General features: G+C 51.9%; 2 protein-coding genes across 6 annotated transcripts in view; one reads left to right on the forward strand and one right to left on the reverse strand.

Annotated features, from left to right (window-relative positions):
* The window catches only part of DPCD (deleted in primary ciliary dyskinesia homolog (mouse)), a 21605-nt gene extending 16157 nt beyond the window's left edge, over positions 1-5448 (forward strand). For 2 of the 3 annotated variants that reach the window (XM_002821083.6, XM_009245725.3), the window contains 2 exons: positions 4618-4720; positions 5153-5448. In XM_002821083.6, coding sequence (XP_002821129.2) covers positions 4618-4720; positions 5153-5257 — 208 coding nt within the window. In that variant the 3' untranslated portion in view covers positions 5258-5448. Of the gene's footprint in view, positions 1-908; positions 982-4617; positions 4721-5152 lie in introns of all 3 variants that reach the window. The other variant, XM_024253600.3, reaches the window with a different exon arrangement.
* Positions 5449-6445: 997 nt separating this feature from the next.
* The window catches only part of FBXW4 (F-box and WD repeat domain containing 4), an 85651-nt gene continuing 72953 nt past the window's right edge, over positions 6446-19143 (reverse strand). For all 3 annotated transcript variants that reach the window (XM_002821084.3, XM_063727712.1, XM_054523399.2), the window contains 3 exons: positions 8128-8268; positions 7410-7551; positions 6446-7192 (listed from right to left, as the gene is read on the reverse strand). In XM_002821084.3, the coding sequence (XP_002821130.2) occupies positions 7073-7192; positions 7410-7551; positions 8128-8268 (403 nt within the window). In that variant the 3' untranslated portion in view covers positions 6446-7072. The remainder of the gene's footprint in view (positions 7193-7409; positions 7552-8127; positions 8269-19143) is intronic.

A 19143-nucleotide genomic window follows, 5' to 3' on the forward strand; every position in this document is an offset into this window, starting at 1 on the left:
GATGATTATATAAATGTATATATAAAGTCAGCACGATGAACCAGCTTGCTGAAAGGAAAGTTAGTGACTGTCTCTCTTGATACCCAGGCATCTGCACTTTCCACCACATCATGGCATTTCTCTCTGATTTGACCTCTTCCTTCACCTGGAGGTTCCATACCTGCCCCAGTTCTAATATTCTGGAATGTGGTTACTGACCAAAGCCAGAGTTTCTTTACCCATACTTGCCTTGTCTCTGAAGAGCTGGGTTGGTGACTTTACTTGAAGGAATTGATTGTAGTGTATCATGTCCTTGGCCTCACATATTAGTGAGGGATGAATCAGGGAAGGAAAAAAGTGCTTTCAGGATCCCAGTGTTGGACCATCTATTCCTGATAATAACGTTTGTGCAGAAAGAGGGCTCCTAGCCTCAGCCTGGAAGTTGGCCGCTGTAAGTGGAATGAGCCGGGGTGCAGGAGTGAGAAGTTGTTGGGTTAAGTCTGGCCTCTGCCACTATTAGCTGTAGAATTTAGGCAAGGTTTCCTCATCTATCAGAGAAGACTCACAGCTACTTCACAGATTTTGGGGAATTTGATGAAATCATATATGTACAGGCCAGCACAATGGCTGGCCTGAAGCAGGTCCTCAACAGTTCTTTGGAAATTGGAATCTGAGGGGAGCTTGGCTGATTTGACATCGGTGATACTAACACTGTGGGAGGTGTTAATAGGCTTCACTAGAAAAAAGGATTCTGTGGTCAAATAAGTTTAAGAAACTCTGGATTAAACAGGCTTCTCTTTGGTGGGGCTGAGAGCCTTTAGTATGTGTGTGTGATTGTGACTCTCTAGCAGGGGGCAGCTGTGGGTGGGGGTGCCAAGTTTGGCCAGCGCCTTGATGTTTAAGAAGATTTGCTTGCTGCTTTTCTAAAGGCGGACTGGTTGGAGGCTTCTCTGGACCCCTCTGGCCATGCGGTGTGCAGGTGTGCATGGCACCCCCTCTGAGGTATGTGAGGCATGACCCGAGTGATTGTCCACAGCAGCCCTGCTCCTGCCTTCAGCCTCCAGAGTCTCTCTCCCTCTGAGGGCCTGGCCTCTGGTTCCCTTTTGGGTTGAAGGGCTGGATTGGGGAGGGGATACAGTAGAGAGTGGTGGGAGGCAGTAGATCATTTCTGAAATAGCCAAAATGGAGGAGTCGTCTGTAGAACAGGGAGAAGACAGGTACAGAGTTGGCCTGTTCTGGGCCCTTTGACATTGACTTCAAGTTCATCTAGTGCAGCTCTTTTATTCAAAGAAGGAATGTGGAAACAGGCCCAGAAATTAAGTGACCTGTCCAGGGTCACAGGGCAGGGCCAGGAGTTCTGCTACAAGCCTTTACTTCCACATACATCTTTTGAAGACTTTTGACATTCAGAAAGGAAGGCCACTGATGTGTTGGAGAGAGTACCCAGGGGACCCGCAGAGTGTTCAGACCCCAGGGGAGACAACCTGTTCATTGTTGAACGTCCCCACCTCCCACCTCAATATCTGCCCCATCGTTGGACAAATGCAAATAATCTAGACTATGGCGGGCTATTACTTTGTGGTGAGAATGTGGAGACATGGAGGGGTCAGGAGATTTGGGGGATTCTCACTTTAATATGGGCTTCTCTGTTTACCAGCTTTGTGAGTTGGGCAAGATATCTAACTTTTCTGGGCCTCAGTTTCCTTTTGTTTAAAAGTGGATAATAGAAGTAACCAACCTGAGACAGTTGTTTTGACAATTAAATGTGTTTAGAACCTGGCACAGAATAAGCTTTTAAAATGTCATCTTTCATTGTATGGCTGAAATAGAACATTGAAGGGAGGTGGGAATGGGGGAGAGCGGGGCATCTGCAGGAAGCCAGGGAACTATCCTGCTGTAAGGGTTCAGCTTTTAGCAGAAACAAAACAAGGTCTGATCAGCAGGGATATGGCCTTGTTTCTTTTTTTGAGATGGAGTCTGGCTCTGTTGCCCAGGCTGGAGTACAGTGGCATGATCTTGGCTCACTGCAACCTCCGCCCCCTGGGTTCAAGTGATTCTCCTGCCTCAGCCTCCCAAGTAGCTAGGACTACAGGCGCCTGCTACCATGCCTGGCTAAGTTTTGTACTTTTAGTGGAGACAGGGTTTCACCATGTTGGCCAGGCTGGTCTTGAACTCCTGGCCTCAAGTGATCTGCCCGCCTCAGCCTCCCAAAGTGCTGGGATTACAGGAGTGAGCCACTGCATCTGGAGGCCTTGTTTCTTCTTCATCCTTTTAATTTTTTGTAGAGACAGGGTCTCGCTATATTGCCCAGGCTGGTCTTGAACTCCTGGCCTCAAGTGATCCTCCCACCTGAGCCTCCCAAAGTGCTGGGATTACAGGCGTGAGTCACCAGGCCTGCCCTCTTCTTCATCCTTAAATCCCCAGCTCACAGCTCAAGGCCTGGGACACAGTTGATGCCCAATAAATGTTTGCTGCCTACCTACAGCTGCCTGAGGCTGAACATTATGACCCTTCCAGAAGCACAGTGGGTCTCTCTCTTGTCCAGGTGCTGGTGAGAAAGTCAAGTACAGTACCTATCATGGAAAAACCCTGTGTCTGGGGGAATGGGTGTGAGAAGTGGGTGGGCTGCCCCAGGAGGAGAAAAGGCAGATGCTTCCTACTCCCTTGAGCTTATCGGGAGCTTCTAAGAAGTTGTTTAACCTTGACCAATAACCTAAATCTATTACAATAGACTCAAAACCAAGCTGAGCCTCCACCTGCTCTGCCTCCATTCCTCTTGTCTGGTGGTAGGAGTAGTTCAAGGAAAGCAGGTGCAAGCTATGCACCTTAAGTTCCCTCTGATCCTGTCCTTGCTGTTGTGGCCAAGCCCTGGGATTCATTTTCCGGTCCCACTGCCCCAGCCTGAGGGAATGGTTCTGCTGGGCTGCTTCCCTCCTGGTTCTGCTTTTTGTGTATATTTGCAGGGAAGATGTTAACACTTCCTAACAAGTCTTTGTGTTCATCTAATCTCTGCTGTTTAACCTTTGACTCTCCCCTATTATCAGTGTCTGCCACCTTTGCTGGCCAGACCAAAGGCCCCAGGAAGAGCCCTCAGCCTGAGCTGGCTAGGAAGAGGATGAGGCAGGCATTCCATCCCCGGTTTGCAGGCAGATGGATCGCCTTTCCCTGGGGCAGAGCTTTGGAAAATAAAGCAACTTGCAATGCCATTAGGATCCCCCAGCCCCCACTCCTTTTGAACTGTCAGCCTTTAAGTAAACATTCTTTTCCTGCCATGGGTCCCAGTACCTTGGTGGGGAGTGGGGAACCTGGGAGGAGAGGGGCCCCGAGAGCCTCTGTTGAACGGAGGGATTTGGGCAGGGAGGACGGGGGCAGAAGTGCTGCATTGATGTCAACTCTCTGAGTCCCCAGGGCATAGGGGCTTTTGAAGTGGACTCAGGGTAGCTGTCACTACAAGGACCAGGCCCCTCTGAAGTACTAAAAGCCCCATCCTCCCCAGGCCTCTCACTTGAGTTTGTTTGTACCTGCCTGAGGTGTTTCCCTTCACAGCCCATACAACCTCTGCAGCAGAAAGTGATGCCTTGCCCAAGTGACAGGTCTAGCAGCCCCTGGCCAGAGCCTAAGCCACATTTCCACCAAGGAAAATGCCAAATTGGTGTATTGTTAGAGATGAGGAGGCCATTCATTGTGCTTTGGTGTAGTAAGGATCACACCAGGGACAAGGAATCTTACTCTAATCTTGACTCCCATCCCTACTGACAACTGGCTGTGAAACAAGGCAAGACATTTCATCTCTCTGAGCCCGAGTTCCCTTTTTGGTAAGGGGGGTCAAATTTCCTGCAAAGTCTAGTTATACACATTACAGACTGGGTGTTGCTATCTGTTCTTTTTTTTTTTTTTTTTTTTTTTTTTTTTAAATTAAAAGGCATCATTAGTCTCTGAACCGGCACCTGCAGATGATAAGGACCATGTGTGAGGTGTAAAAATGGAGGAGTAGGGACTTGGGGCTAGCCAAGTAGTCCAGAGGTCCAGCTTCCATGATGAGTAACGTGGTTCATCCTCTCAAAGAGATTTCTCCTAGTAGATATACTTTTCCCTCTGGCCTACAAGTAGAGCCAGGGTAACAAGGCCTTGAAAGGCCCCAAAAGAGGAAGAGGTAGTTGAGGCCTTCAGTGGGCCTCCCATGTAAATGGTAACAGTAGGGCCCCAGCTTTGGGAGACAGATCTGAATGTCCTTATTCTGTCCTTTGTTAGAACACGTCCCATTTTTCTGGTGTCTCCATGAGGCTTTGGGTGTAGAGGAGTCCCAAGCTGCTTGAGCTATTTGTGTGTTCCAGGCTTCTTCTGCCTGTCTTTGGGAGACCCAGCTCTGAGACTGAGTCACTACAACCCCTGGTCTAATCACAGAATTATAACTGGGTTCTGCTCTTCTGCCACTGGACTGGACATAAGGCTTGCATTCTATGCTTTCCAGGGCCACTGAGCTCTAAAATACTGGTGGTCTAACTGGTTTCCCTTCTCCCTCTCTGCATGTGTGGAAGGTGTGGGAGAACTAGGTAGAAGCTAGGCAGCAGAGGGCCTGACGCCCAGCTGTTGGGTCACTTTGCCGAGTGCCCCAATGGCCTCTCGGTGTCCCCACAGGTACTACAAGAAGTTCTCCATTCCTGACCTAGATAGACACCAGCTACCTCTGGATGACGCCTTGCTGAGCTTTGCCCATGCCAACTGCACCCTGATCATCTCTGTAAGATTCACCCAGACTTCTTGGACACTGCATCAGGGAGAGTCTTCCTCTTTCCCTGCCTACTTCCCATCCCATAAGAGTCCTCGGTTCTAGCCCCAAGCCCTAGGGTGTGCTTGTGGGAGAATAGGCATCTCTAATTCATCATGGGGGAGAGCAGGGAGGGGGCTCAGGGAGGAGCCTGACCATATAATTCGCAACTAGAAATGGGTAGAGGATGAAAGGGAAGCGGTGGAAATTGCTGAACTTGGGTTCTTCTGGTCCAAGGTCTGCTCCTACTCAGGCACATGACCTTGAGCAAATCATTCAATCCTCCTATAGGCCTCAATTTTCTCGTGCAAATCAGGGGATCAGAAGGAGAAGGGGCCCCAAGTGTGTGCGGAAGGAGAAGGGACAGTGACTGAATTATTTTCTTATTCCTGGCTCCATCCACAGTACCAGAAGCCAAAGGAGGTTGTGGTGGCCGAGTCCGAGCTACAGAAGGAACTAAAGAAGATAAAGACAGCCCACAGCAACGATGGGGACTGCAAGACCCAGTAGTTGGCCCCTGAGCCTTATACCTCCAGCACAGGGGGTGCCGTGAGACTTCAAGGCTTGGCCCTTCTTGACCACGGCAGCCTCCTATCTTCTAGGAGCTATCAAGGGTCTCTAAGAACTGGGCATGGGGCACTCCTAGCCAGTGAGTCATGGTCATATTTCCTGAGTAAAGTCATTCTGAGTTACTTACTGCACAGGGACTGCCCTCTTGTTCACCTCTGTATGCTGCCTGGCCCCAGACCCCACTGGCCTCCCTCGGGAGGGTGTGATGACATTCCCTTCTCTATCCCAGGGACCTACAACATAAAGCTTTCCACAAAAAGGAAAAATAGGGTGGGAACACATGGCCCTAGCAGGGCAGGGTTGGCCTTTCCCCGCAACCTGTTTACACAAACTCAGAGGAAGACCAGGCTGGAGGGACCCTGTGCTACCGTAGCTTGCAGAAGTGGCTCAGAGGAAACTCCTGAAGATATGTGGGCAAGGGAAAAGTTTTAAAAATGCAGAAACCGGCCAGGCGCAGTGGCTCACGCCTTAATGCCAGCACTTTGGGAGGCCGAGACGGGCGGATCACCTGAGGTCAATAGTTCAAGACCAGCCTGGCCAACATGGTCAAACCCTGTCTCTACTAAAAATACAAAACTTAGCCGGGCATGGTGGCGCATGCCTGTAATTCCAGCTACTCGGGAGTTCTGAGGCAGAAGAATCGCTTCAACCTGGGAGGCGGAGGTTGCAGTGAGCCAAGATCATGCCACTGCACTCTAGCTTGGGCAACAGAGCGAGACTCCTTCTCAAAGCAAAACAAAACAAGACAAACAAAAAACAAAACAGAAACCTTGGAAACAGAACACAGGATGTTAAGGCATTGTGAGTAAAAGGCCAGAATAAGGGTCATAATGTTGCCAACGGTGTGTGTTGGGGTAGGGGTCACCACAGGTAACAACTGAGCTCCCACCAGCCTGTACCCTTCCCACAGTCCCCTCTCCAAACCCACAGGTGACCCTCCACACCCCAAAGACTAAGGGATAGGTCGTCAATGGGAACTCTTCCTGAAAAAAAGAAACCTTTGTTCTTTGGGACACAGAGCCATGAGGCTGGTCTTGTTGTTTCAGCAGCACATACAGCCCTGAGCTTGGGTCTGCTGTTCCCTTCTCCTGGCGCCTCCTAGGACTACTCAGCCAGTGAGGAACCAGATCTGTGAACAATCAAGCTTTATTTTTACAAAAATGAAAATTGTAGCATGTCTCAACAGCCAGCCTGAGGTAGGGCTGGCTCAGAACTCACTCAGAACTGCTGGGTTCCCTTTGCTCTTTCTTGGTTTCAAAGCAAAACCAGGCCACAGTGCCCCAGGAATGAACCCCCAGCCCCGAGAGGTTGGTCAAGGGTGAGGTCTGGCTGGTGCCGGCGGGCTATTGGCAGCCTCACCTTTCCTTCCAGGAAGGGGCAGAAAGGAACCATCTGGGAAGGTGGGAGCACCTCACCTCACTCTGTAGGCTGTCATGGCTCTAATAAGGGGTATAGGATGGGCCTCTCCAGGCCAGATCCTTGCTCTGGCCAAACAGGAATGCAAGGCCCGGGTTCAGCCGCACTCTAAAGCAGCAGGTCCTGCCTCTCCAACAGGTTCCTGGGAGGGACTGCATCTCTAGTAAGCTCCAAAGCCCCAGGAGTCAGAAGCCTCTAGTGCAAGGTGCCTGAGCACTGGGGTCACAGGCCCAGGAGCACAGTGGGGCAGTGAGGAGGAGCTATCACTGCACCCTCCAGGCAAGAGAGGTCCCTGAGTAGCTGGTTTCCCTGGCCCAGAGGCAGGGGTGGCTCTGACGGTCATGGGTTTTGAAAATCCAGGACGTGGAGGTTGTAAGACAGTGCAGCATAGAGATGCTTGGTGGTGAGACGCAGGCAGTACACAGGGCTGCTGAGGGGAGTCGACGTCAGCGGGAAGGCCTGGAAGGGAGGGCACAGGAAGTGGTAAGAGCTTTCCAAGTGGGACATGGGTGTGCCCTAACCCAGGATCCCCAGGCCCAGGGGAAGAGGGACATGTGCCATTGTAGGCTTCTTCCAACCCTTTCTAGGCACGTCCTTGGCTACCTCACCCTCTCCCAAATGCAGCCCATAATCATGAGTCCTGGCATGCTGGAGAAGAGGTGGGCAGGACACTTACGTGCAGGCAGGCCCTTTGGCGCCGGTCCCACAGCCGTACAACACCGTAGTAGGAGGAACCTGTGGCCAGCAGGTGGTTGCCATCTGTCTGCAGGCAGTACAGGGTGCTATCGTGGGGCTCCTCCCACTCCATAACACATTTCCTGTCCAGGAAGAGGAGAAGCAGAGGGAGGTTTAGGGTACCCTCCACCTCCACCCCAGCTTTCTTGGGCCTAGAGTGGCTGAGGGGAACGTTAAGGAGCCATTACGGGATGGAAGAGAAAGAAGGCTAAATCATCAGATTCGTCAAAAACTGAACTTCATGGGAGAAAGCATCTTCTGTAGAGGGCTCTCTCGCCATGGCCCAGACGACACAGCAGATTATGCCTGCACTTCTGTTTTCACATGGCCAGCTACTTGTCACTGGACTCAAGAAAGGTTGAAGTAACACGGCCTCAAGAAAGGCTGGGACAGAATATTGAGGGACAGTACCCTGACGGCTCCAGAGGCTCTGGGAAACACCTGCCTTTGCCAAGGCCTGTTGGCTATAGCCAAGCCACTGGGACCAGGGCTGCCCAAGTGTAGGAAGTCTGGGCTTGATAGGACCTTGCAGGCCTCTTCCTTCCCAGCCCTGACATGGAGTCTCTGTGCCCTCTCCCGTGGGCCAACCCAGGACTGGAGGAAGGACCAGGATTGGTGCAGGGCCCCCACCACCTGTCCTCCCTGCCCAGCACACTTACCGGACACTGGTGCGGAGGTCCCAGTAGCGAACATAGGTGTCATAGCCACAGGACAGCAGTGTGAAAGGGGACTCATACATGACATCTAGCACCCCAGCCCCTGGGGGAAAGTCACTGCCCAAGTGTGTCATGAGCTGCCCACTGGGAAGGGAAGGACAGAGTGAGAGGCTGCTCCACGTGGGAGATACACATTCGTTCCACCTTCAGAGGGCATCAGAACTTGGGGAAATGTTCTCTTTCCTCAGCTAGAATGAGACTCAAGGAAGGCGGCTGAGGGAGGAGATACCCAATTCCTACCCACCTCACCCCTGCCATGAGGCCTCTGAAACCAGTCCCAGGCCCCACCCCTCCCCCAGCATCCCAGCCCTCAGCAGCCCCTCCATCACACCTGCGTGCCGGCTGCCACCCACCCAGCCACTCCTCCTCAGGACAATGAATGGGGGGCTTGCTGAAGGGGTCGGCCCCCCTCACATTCACATGCACATGTACACACACACACACACACACACACACACAAACACACTTGGTTACTTTATACTTCTTGATCCTGCAGGTCATGCAGTTCTGAGCTGCCTGAGTCCAATGCCTTAATTCCTGCCTATAATCTGGGGCTCAAACCTCATTGGGGATAAAGACCACACAAAGGGAGAAGGGGAGTCCCAGGAGATGTTAAAACAAGTAAACACCTTTGTGTCTGGGGAGAGAAATCGCTGCGAAAGCAGCTTAGCAAGCTGTCCCTGGTGTTCCTGGCCTAGCTGGCCCCCAGCCCGGGGCTAGCACGCCTCTGTGATCACAGCCCCCAGCCTGTGGGGCTCCAGCCTGCTCACCCCACCCGGTGGCCGAGAGCAGATTACTGAGAAGAACAATTTCTTTGTGACTGTGTAATTCCCTCCGTGACCGCGGCAGTGGGCAGACCCTTTGCCCTGATGCCAGACCCCTAGCAACTATGTAGGGGGGCCTCCTGTCCCTAGCAACTTCCCCTCAACATCAAGTGCACCCACTAATCCCTGCAGCCAGGGGATGGGTAGAAGTACTGAGTTTCCACAGAATGACTGGGGGGAATGAAGGAAAAGGGGCGCCCTCCAGGCCTGATGCCTCAGCTTCCTTTACCCTTGAGACGCTGGGCTCTCCCCATGCCATGACAGGAGAAACAAAGCCATGGACACTTCACAGGGGATGTCCAGGTAAGAGGCCCTGGCATGGAGTGAGGGGACTTCATGGCTCACCAGCCCAGTTTTGGCCCAAGTAGCATGTCAGCAAAGGGCTTGAGGCAGACAAGGCAGCCAGCCACATGTCTGAATGCAGATGTCAGCTCTCATCCTTCCACCTCATTCAGACCCTGACCCACAAACTCCCTTCTCCCCGACAGAGCTGCCATCTTCCCGAAGGCCGAAGGAATCAAAGGAGGAGACTGGGGGTTCCTTTCTGCCCCTTCCACCTTTCCCCCTTTGAGCCCTGGCCAGGAGCACTGCTGCTGCCAGTGGGGGATTAATCCCCAAGTCAGCACCCCTGCTACCAGCCTCCTCAGGGAAGTTCTGGTCTTCCTCTCAGTAGCCCAGAGCTGGGCCTGCGGGGAGAAGATGGCAAGCCTCTGTCTGTTGGGGGGCTCCTGAGAGGGATCAGGCAGAAGGCCTTCTCCCCAGATCAGCATCCCATAGAGACTGCTAACCTTGGCTCCCAGAGAAGCCCTGCCTTCCCAGATGGACCACCAGCCAAGATTCAGCCACCCTGGGCAGGCCAGAGCCGTGTAGCGGAGTCATTCTCTCTCTCTCGCAGGTATACTGGGTGCATGCTGGGTAGGGGCTGTTTGGCTCCACAGTTCTCCTCCCTCTTCCACATTTGGGGGCCCTGCCCCCTCCATTAGTGAGGCCTTAAGGAATGATTGAGGAGCTCTCCCTTTAATCTGTAGAAGTAATTTCATGTTTGTTTGAAATAGAAGATGAAAGGCAGTGGGGGTTGGGAGGACTGAAGCCCAGCATGGCTCTACCTGCCTACCCTGGTCCCTGGGTTCAGAGGGAAGGAGAGCTGGGCACTCTTGGGGCTGCACAGGGACAGCAGTATAAGAGGCCCACCCAGACTGGGCTGCCAACCTGGGCCCCTACCGCAGCCTTCATGCCACCACTGGAAAATGTCATGGCCATAAGTATCTGCAGTCAGAAATACAGGACAGCCCAAAGGGTCCCCACCCTCAGGGGGAGACCCAAGGGCCCAATGATCACCAGGCCCTGGGGGCCAGCACAAGTCCTGAGAGACCCTGGTCTGCCCGCACAGCCTGGCAGGGGCTGAGAAGTTTCTTTCTGCTGCACTGTTCTCTGGTTCTCTAAAATGGCCACACACACTTTAAATGGGCCAATAAAAAGATACAATTTCTTTTGCCCCTGGGCCCAGGACCCTCAAGGCTCTGTTGTGTGGTACCCGTGAGGTTAAGTTCAGAGCATAAACTGACACACCAGGCTCTGGGAAAAGGCCCATCTCTTCAAATAGCAACCCAGCAGTGCCACAGGAGCCCTGCTGGGGCTTTGATTTGGGAAAACAAACAGAAATGGCACCGTGGGCCCTTCTCGGCCCCCACCCCAGGACCTATTTAACTAGAAAACTCTAGCTCAACTGCTGTGGTAGAGGGAGAGATTGGCCCGACAATAGCCCCAAACTTTGGGGGAAAAGGGGACAAAACAAGCTGTCTGTCTCCTCATCCCCTCCTCCTGGGCTCCTTTTCTTACTGCAAGTGTGTTCTTGTAAAAACGATTAGATTGCAATTTGTATAACGTGGTGACCCCCCAAATTCAGACATTTCACCCCTTTTCTCTGGAAAGAATGTTAAGAATGCTTCTCGGCCTCTCACTGTGGGGGGCGAGAGGGGGATGCAGAGCCTTGGCTGTTGCACAGCTTGTGTGGGAACAGGGCTGCTGCTCAGAGCCCCAGGCCAAGATGGGAGCAAGGGCCAGCCTGTCACTATAGAGGGCCAGACAAAAAGTCTATTCCCTTCCAACTCCCGTGGACAAAGCCCAGGCCTCCAGGAGCCACTAAGGGCTGGGGGCCTCCACACCCTAGCCTCCCCCGAGTCGAGTCCAGCAATTCTCTCTCCACCCAGGGAAACATAAAGACAGATGGGGCCGTCTGTGTGAGCCTGATGAGTAAGACACAGGCTGAGGAGGGGCAGCCTGAGGGAGACCTGTTTCCTTGGCTCTGACCGTGTGCAGGCTGCTCCTGGGAATCCCACTACCTGGACAGGAAGAAGCAAGCAGAGTGCGGCCACACCCCTGAGAGGTCAGGGCCCCCTGGCCCAACCCATCCTGCTGCCCAGGTGACTCTACTGCAGCTGGAGGGAGAGAACTTCCTGCCAGTCAGAGAGGAGGGACATTTACATGAAACGCTGACACCAATCACCATCTTTGTGGGGGCAGCTAACTGATGGTAGGGGCTGGCCCTAAAAACCTGGATGGCCCACCAGGGACAGGCCCTGAGTGCTAAGCTGGACTGGGCACAGGGGGCAGTCCCTGGCACCCTACCCCTGCCCACCAAGTCTGCAGAGCTAGGAAGCCTGGTGCCCTGCTGCACTTCTCCCAGCCTCCCCCACAGCCACCTGTACTAGAGCACTCCTGAGTCACCACCTCCTCCACCTCCCAGCCCACAGTTCAGCATGTCCGTGACTCCCACACCATTTTTCAGTCATTTTTAACTTACTGGGTTCCTGATGCTGTTCTCTGGAGACCCTATGGATGCTCATTCCTGCATCTGTTTGGGTCTGTGCTTACCTGTGCACCTGTCAGCCATGTGCTACCTTGAAATGCAACAATGGCTTTTGGAGAGAGAGAGAGGAGGGAAAGGTAACAAAGAGTTGACCTTCCTCCATCTCTGCTGCCTAGGGGACAGATGGCTTGAAGGTATAAGCTGGGCCCAACATGGTTGCAAAGAGAATGGGAGGTTTTTCCTCCCTTCTATCTCCTCCTTCCTTCAGTAGAGCATCTTCTGTATACAAAGCATTGTGCTTAATGGAAACTACAGGGAGATGTAAGCTGTGACTTGATCAGAGAGACTTTGTCCCTGCCTTCAAGGAGTATTCAATCCAGGTAGAGAAAGAAGTCTGCAACATATATCCAACTAACAAATCAAAGTGTGAGTTGGTAGGTACCACAGAGAACAACGGAAAGTTCTACAAGGGGGCAGCTAAGAAAAGCGAGCATTTCTGGCTGGGGGTGTTGACTGATTCTTCACTGAGAGACAGGGGTGTCATAGGCAATGACAAGATAGGGAGATGGCCCAGGTGGCAGGAGCAGCAACAACAAAGGTGCAGCGCTAGGGCAACCAGGCTGTTTTGGTGGCAGCTGGCAACCTGGTTTGGTTGGAGGCTTGGTTGGATGGCCCTTAGGGTGCACATCCCTCACCTGGCATGAACTCCATGAGTGGCAGACAGCCATGAGGCTTTTGAACAAACAGTGATTGTCCTAGTCCAGGCCCCGATTGTAGATAAGGAAACCAAGAGTCACAGACAAAAAGTAACAATGTCGTATAGCAAGGAAGGGCAGAGCCTGAATCCATGATAAAGGCAGAGCTCCTGGAAATCCCGTCTGGTAGCAGCTTTCAGGATGACGGGAACAGAGGGAAGCAAGCTGAAGGGCCTGTTGTTCTCTTTGTGTCTGCTGGAGGCAGATGAGATGGCTGCTTAGGTTACCTGGTGGCAGAGTAGCCACCGCAGCAACAGCTCACATATCCTGAGTCCATACTGTGTACCAGGCAACGTGCTGAGTGTTTTACTCATATCAGCCCATTTAATCCTCACAACAGGCTTTGGAGGTAAGTTTCTTAACCCCATTTTACAGATGAGAAAATGAAGGCGCAGGGGGTCACGCACCCAGTAAATCTTAGATCAGATCTATATGCTCCAGGGTGGTGGCACTCCCCACCTTCACAGACAATGCAGCCACTCCATCACTGGCCCCTCAACATCCTCTATTACAGTTGCGCAACAGGACTTGCCCCAAGAGTTACCCAGGGCCACCTCCAGCCCTTTCCAGCTCTTTGCAGGCTTTTCCACCTCACAGATGCCCAGAGGCTTGCCTTCTGGTGGAGGCAGTGAGAGAATCAAGGGGACAGATAGGTTCTAAACATTAACAATGGAGGAGCTATGGAAGCTTCACTTGCCTCAGCCCCATCAGGTGAGAAGGAAGGGCCTTCTCAAGCATACAGCCTCTCACATGCATGTGTCTGTGTGCACACACCCCCAGCACCCGCCCGCGCACATGTGTTCAGACACAATGGCTCAAAGGCCAGGCAGCCCACTTTGTACTGCTAACAAGGGGGCCATAATTACAGGAAGGGGCAGCCGGGCAGATAAAAGGATACAAAATTTCAACATCTGTTGCCATAAAGGGATAAGGAGAAGTGAAACGCAAAGTATCAGTTTGGTGTCAGTGGGCAGAGAGCCAATTTCAAAGAGTTCAGGGCGACAGAGGAGACAAGAAAGAAAAAGTTAAGGGGGGAGAAAGAAAGAGAAAGAAATTACAGGGTTCCTTAAAGAGGTAAAGAAAAAAGAGAATGAAAAAAAGCTGTCAGTAATGCTTTCAAAGGAGAAGGGAGGTACTTTAAAGAGGGGCAGTTCCCGTAATCACCCTGACTGTGGGCCAGGCCCCTGCATAGGGTGGGGGCACAGGGCCGGGGCAGACGAAGCCACACCTGGGCAGGATGGGCTCTAACAGTGCCCTCAGAGCGGCCCAGCCTGTGTGCAGGACACGGCTTCCTTCTCCAGACAGAAGGGGCTCCAGCCAAATGTCCCTTACCATTCCAAATGTCATTAGATGCCCTGATACTCATTCATATCCTGTGCTCAGTTCAGGATACCAAAGTCAGTTCCCAGCTCAGAGGGAGAGTTCTACCAGGCCACAGCCATGGCTGACCAGGTGGCCCTTATCAGTGTTCCAACACTGTGTTCAGTGGAAAGGGCCACCAACTCCAGCCACGGGTCAGGATCAAGGAGAGCTTTGTGGTGGAGGTGCTGTTTATACTGAAGAGCGAGCAGGGTTTCATTAGGCACAGAGGGGGTATTCTGGGCATGGGGTTGGCTTGAGCACAGGCTCAGAGGAGAAAAATCTAGGACATCTGTTAGGATGGGTGAGAAGCCTATTCTGCCCCTGCCTTTGTTGAGAAAAGGGGAACTTGGGAGCTTTGAGGTGGAAGTGGAGGTGTAATGGGGGACCAGGGATGACCCTGGCCCAAAGGGGAAGGGGAATCAATGGGATGTGTGCAGGGCTTGCCACACACACAGGGCAGCACAGGACCTGGCCAAGGACTCAATACCCTAGGAGCAGCCAGGTCACCAACCACCTCCCCACCCGCTTCCCCACCCCACAATCCCAGCGGGGCTTAGGGCTGTGGCTGTGGCTGGACCTACTATGACACCTTCAGGTCTGGGATTAAAGGGCTTTCCATCCTGAAGCCCACCTACCCACAGGCTATCAGGGGCCCAGCTGTGCCCTGTGCTCAGGGCACCAGTGCTAGGTCCATCTCAAATGCCCCTTGGCAGAAAAAAATAAAACCCACAGCAAGAGGAAGCCCATGGAGGAAGGGGGTATTTGTGATGTCAGGCCAGTGAGAGCCACTTGGGCCTTCCAGCCGCCAGGAGCTGGGCCCCACACAATCAACACATGGCACCTTCCCTGGGGCCTAGCCAAGGAAGGGTCCTGCTCAAACACAGACAGAGAACACAAGATGAGCCTTGATTCCTCCAAACCCCAGGCTTGGGCAGGATGGCTTTGGCATAGTTCCTCAGGGCCTGATGGGATCACAGGGCCTAGCTAGGGATACTTCAGTGCTTGGTCAGTCAAGATGAAGGTACAGGAATTCCTGGCACTTGGGAGTTAGGGAATGCGCTTGAAGACCACCTACCATCAGAAGCAGAAATATTCTGGCACTTTAAAGTTGAGTGAAGGACTCTTTCTCGTTTAGATAGTAATCCTCTGTCCTTCGGCCTAACCCCATGGTACCCAGCTCCAGAAGACAGAAAGGCAGAAAAAGGCCGGGCGCAGTGGCTCACACCTGTAATCCCAGCACTTTGGGAGGCTGAGGCAGGTGGATCACGAGGTCAGATCGAGACCATCCTGGCTAACACGGGGTAAACCCCGTCTCTACTAAAAATACAAAAAATTAGCCGGGCACGGTAGCAGGCGCCTGTAGTCCCAGCTACTTGGGAGGCTGAGGCAGGAGAATGGCGTGAACCTGGGAGGCGGAGTTTGCAGTGAGCCAGGAGAGCGCCACTGTACTCCACCCTGGGTAATAGAGCGAGACTCTGTCTCAAAAAAAAAAAAAAAAAAAAGAAAAGAAAAAAAGAGGAAGGGAGAAGGGGACAGCCAAGCTCCTTGCCACTTAGGCAACGGCTGTGTGCCTGTGGCTGCCTTCTGACCTGTGTGCTCCAGATAGCAACTGCCCCTCCATCCCTGTTCCAGCCCAGCCTGCAAGGAGAACAGTCTCTAGAGGTCTTGATGGAATGAGGGGCTGAGGGAACAATGGTGACCCTGAAAGGGGTCCAGGTTCTGTGAGAAGCAGCATTGGCTGCCTGAGGGTGAGTAGCTGAGAGACACACATAGACGTGGGTGATGGCTCCCCTGATGGGAGCGCTGGTGCCCAGCGGGTGGCTACAGCTTTGAGTGTGTCCCAGCCCCCACCATCATCCAGGGTATAGCAATGCTTAGGGCAAACTGCCCCTCCAGTACTCCTCGCTCTCTGCCCAAGCCCTAGCACATACATAAAAGAGAAAATACAGGCGCTCCTCAAGTTTCAGCAGTGACAGGTTAAAAGCAAAGAATCCATCCAGCACCGCTCACCGCCCAACCCCAAGTCCTGCTGGCAATGCTGCTCCACCTCTCGGATTGGCCTGTCAGTCAGGCTTTGGTGTTACTGAAAGATCAAACTTTGTCCTGCCTGTTCATTACCTTAATCCTATTTTCTACATGGCTTTATTATCTACTTGGGCTTCTCTGGGAAAGACAGCTCTAGAGAGTCATCCTGTCCATCCATTTCCTCCCACGAAAAGCAAATGCCTCCACCAGGGCATCTTTTCTCAATCGCTGTACCACTTGGTCCTCCAAGCTTCTCTGGGACAGGACAGATGTTTAAACAAAGCCTGGTTCCTCCCAGTGGATGAATCTGGGGCTGGAGAGAAGGCATTGCCAAGTGGTGCCCAGGGCAACCCTGCCACAAGCAGCAGAGCCCACAGGCTGGCCAGAGTGGGCAGGGCTGTTTCTTCTCATGCTCCAGGAAGAACTGAGGCCATAGTTGTTTTGTTTTTAATTTTTTTTGGTAAGAAACAAGGTCTCACCATATTGCCCAGGCTACTCTCAAACTCCTGAGCTCAAGCGATCCTACTGCCTCAGTCTCTCAAAGTGCTGGGATTCCAGGAATAAGCCACCATGCCTGGCTAATCACTGTCCCATACCCATTCTCATTAGGGTCCATTCTGGTTTCAATAAAGACCCAGTGTTTGGGGTTAATGAGATCTAGGGGTTTCATAAGAGAATAACAGTCAAATAAATGGTGCCTTAGAACTCCATCCTGACCATAAATCTGTACCGAAGAGTACCCTTCAGCAAGGCAACCATAGGCAGAAGAGGCCATTCAAAGATTACCCAGCATTTGAGATGATGCTGGGTCACAGTGGTGTACCCAGCCCGCCACCCGGCTTGTGTGTCATCCTGGGCCCAGGCAGGTGATGATGCCAAACACAAGGCCCAGCTATGTAACCAAGTAAAAACTTTTATCAGAATGCCCATCTTTGTGACCCACAGCCCATTGTCAAGAGCCTTCCCTGTGCCAGGAGTTCAGCAGGTTCACCTCCTCCTCCACTAGTCACTAAGACACGGATATTTTGAGAATTAAAAGCCTCCACAAGCCAGGCACAATGGCTCACACCTATAATCCCAGCACTTTGGGAGGCCAAGGTGGGAGGATCACTTGAGCCAACGAGTTCGAGACCAGCCTGGGCAACATAGCGAGACCTTGTCTCTACAAAAAAATTTAAAAATTAGCCAAGCATGGTGGGGCATGTCTATAGTCCTAGCTACTTGGGAGGCTGAGGCAGAAGGACCATTTGAGCCCAGGAGTTCAAGGCTGCGGTGAGCCATGATGATGCCACTGCACTCCAGCCTGGGTGACAGAGCAAGTCCCTGTCTCTCAAGAAAAAAAGAAGCTTCCACAAACTCCGAGGTACTAGTTTGGGTGGGAAGGAAGAGCAGGAAAGAGACAGCTTGCATTAGTTGAATGCCTCCAAGGTGACAGGCACTGTATGGGACACTCTTTCACAATAATTTTGTTCATAACCAGTTCTGTTAGGTAGGGATAATTAATTTCTACTTTACAAATGAGGAAACTGAAGCTCAGAGGGCCCCAGATCACAGCAAGAGGCACAGTAGTTCTGGAAGCCAGGTCTGTTTGGCCACACAGCCAGTTCTCCCTCCTGGGCTCCTCACAGCCTCCCATCACACTGGCCCTGGCACCAGGGGAGGGGCTGCCTCTGCCCCAGCCCCATTCAGAAGGAAGGAGGGCCAGTGGCAGGAGTTTGGCAGGGTGAGCTCATGGGGAACAAGTTTCACAGACTGTAGGAGCTCCAATATCCCAGGGGCTAAAGAGAAAAGGAGTCCTGGGAAGTTTCAGCTAGGCTAGCAACAGTGGGGTACGACTATTGGCTATATTAACAGAAGTAGAAGATTTAAAATGAAGGAGGTGCCAGCATCTGCTACTCATCAGACCACACCTGGTCTGTTCAGTAATCAGTTATGAACATGCCATTTCAAGAGGGATAAAACCGGATAAATTAGAGAAACTTTCAGGTGAGAATGGTCCTGAAACCAGTGTGAGACCAACAGTATAGGTCACCTATCTAGACATTCCTCATATTCTTTCTAGCCAACAAAACCCAGCTTCTATGCCATCCCTCCCCACACCTGCTGCTGCTAATGTGTAGGGGCAGGGGTGGAAGCTGAGTTCTTCCCTTGGCCCAGGAAGTGAATCTTGACTGGTCATTCCATTCCCCTTGCCAGGGTTTGATTTAGGGTGAGTACTGGAATACAATTTTGACTATTAGATGTGAGGAGAAGTCTGCTTGGAAACTCCTAAGAAAGGCTTCCTCATCTTAAAAAGGGGCCCCAGACAGGGACATATGCTATTCCTATTTCCCTTTGAGTGTTGCCTTGCAAGCTGGTGGAGCAGCTCTAAACAAGCCTGAGAGCAAAAACCACCTTGACCAGGGTGGCAAAGCAGAAAGTGAGAGAATCTGGGACCTCATGGTCTCACTGAGCTACTGAACCATCAACCCTGGAACTACCCAACCACCCAACTTCCGGGCTCCTTGTCATCTAAGATAGTGATAATCCCATTGTTGTTTGAGCCACTTTGTTTTTTGGTTTTTATTTTTGGAAACAGTCTCACTCTGTCACCCAGGCTGGAGTGCTGTGGTGCGGTGAGGTGCTGTGGCACGGTGAGCCACTGTGCCTGGCCTGTTTGAGCCACTTTGAATTAGTTCTTCATTACAGCCAAAGGCCGTGGCTAACTTATCTACTATGTTAATGAGGAACAACTGAAGGACCTAGAACTTTTGGCCTGAAGAAGAGGAGGCCCTGGAAGAGCAGAACCAAGGTTTTCAGATATTTAAAAGTCTGTTCTTCAGGAGAGAGGTTCAACTTGCTTGTCTCTTGTCCAGGATCACAGCTTCAGGGAGCAAATCAATCCATGATAAAGGGTAGGCATTCTCACTCACAGAGCTACCGAAAGACAGAATGGTTGCTTGGGAAAGTAGGGAGTTTCCCATCCCTGTTCTTGGATGACTATCAAAAGAGAATGTTGAAGGAAAAAACTGTGATTCATTGATTAAAACATCTCATGTTGTTTTAAAAATTTTGAAGACTGACTATAGAATGGATTTAAAAAAAAAAAAAAAAAAAGCTATGGCTAATGCTTTCCTAGGGAGATGGAGAAAAATGGAGAAGACAAAGCTACAGCAACTGAGGAAGCAGGTGAGAAGTGCATCTT

The sequence above is a fragment of the Pongo abelii genome, chromosome 8, assembly GCF_028885655.2.
Source record: "Pongo abelii isolate AG06213 chromosome 8, NHGRI_mPonAbe1-v2.0_pri, whole genome shotgun sequence".
In the NCBI taxonomy this organism is placed as follows: domain Eukaryota; kingdom Metazoa; phylum Chordata; class Mammalia; order Primates; family Hominidae; genus Pongo; species Pongo abelii.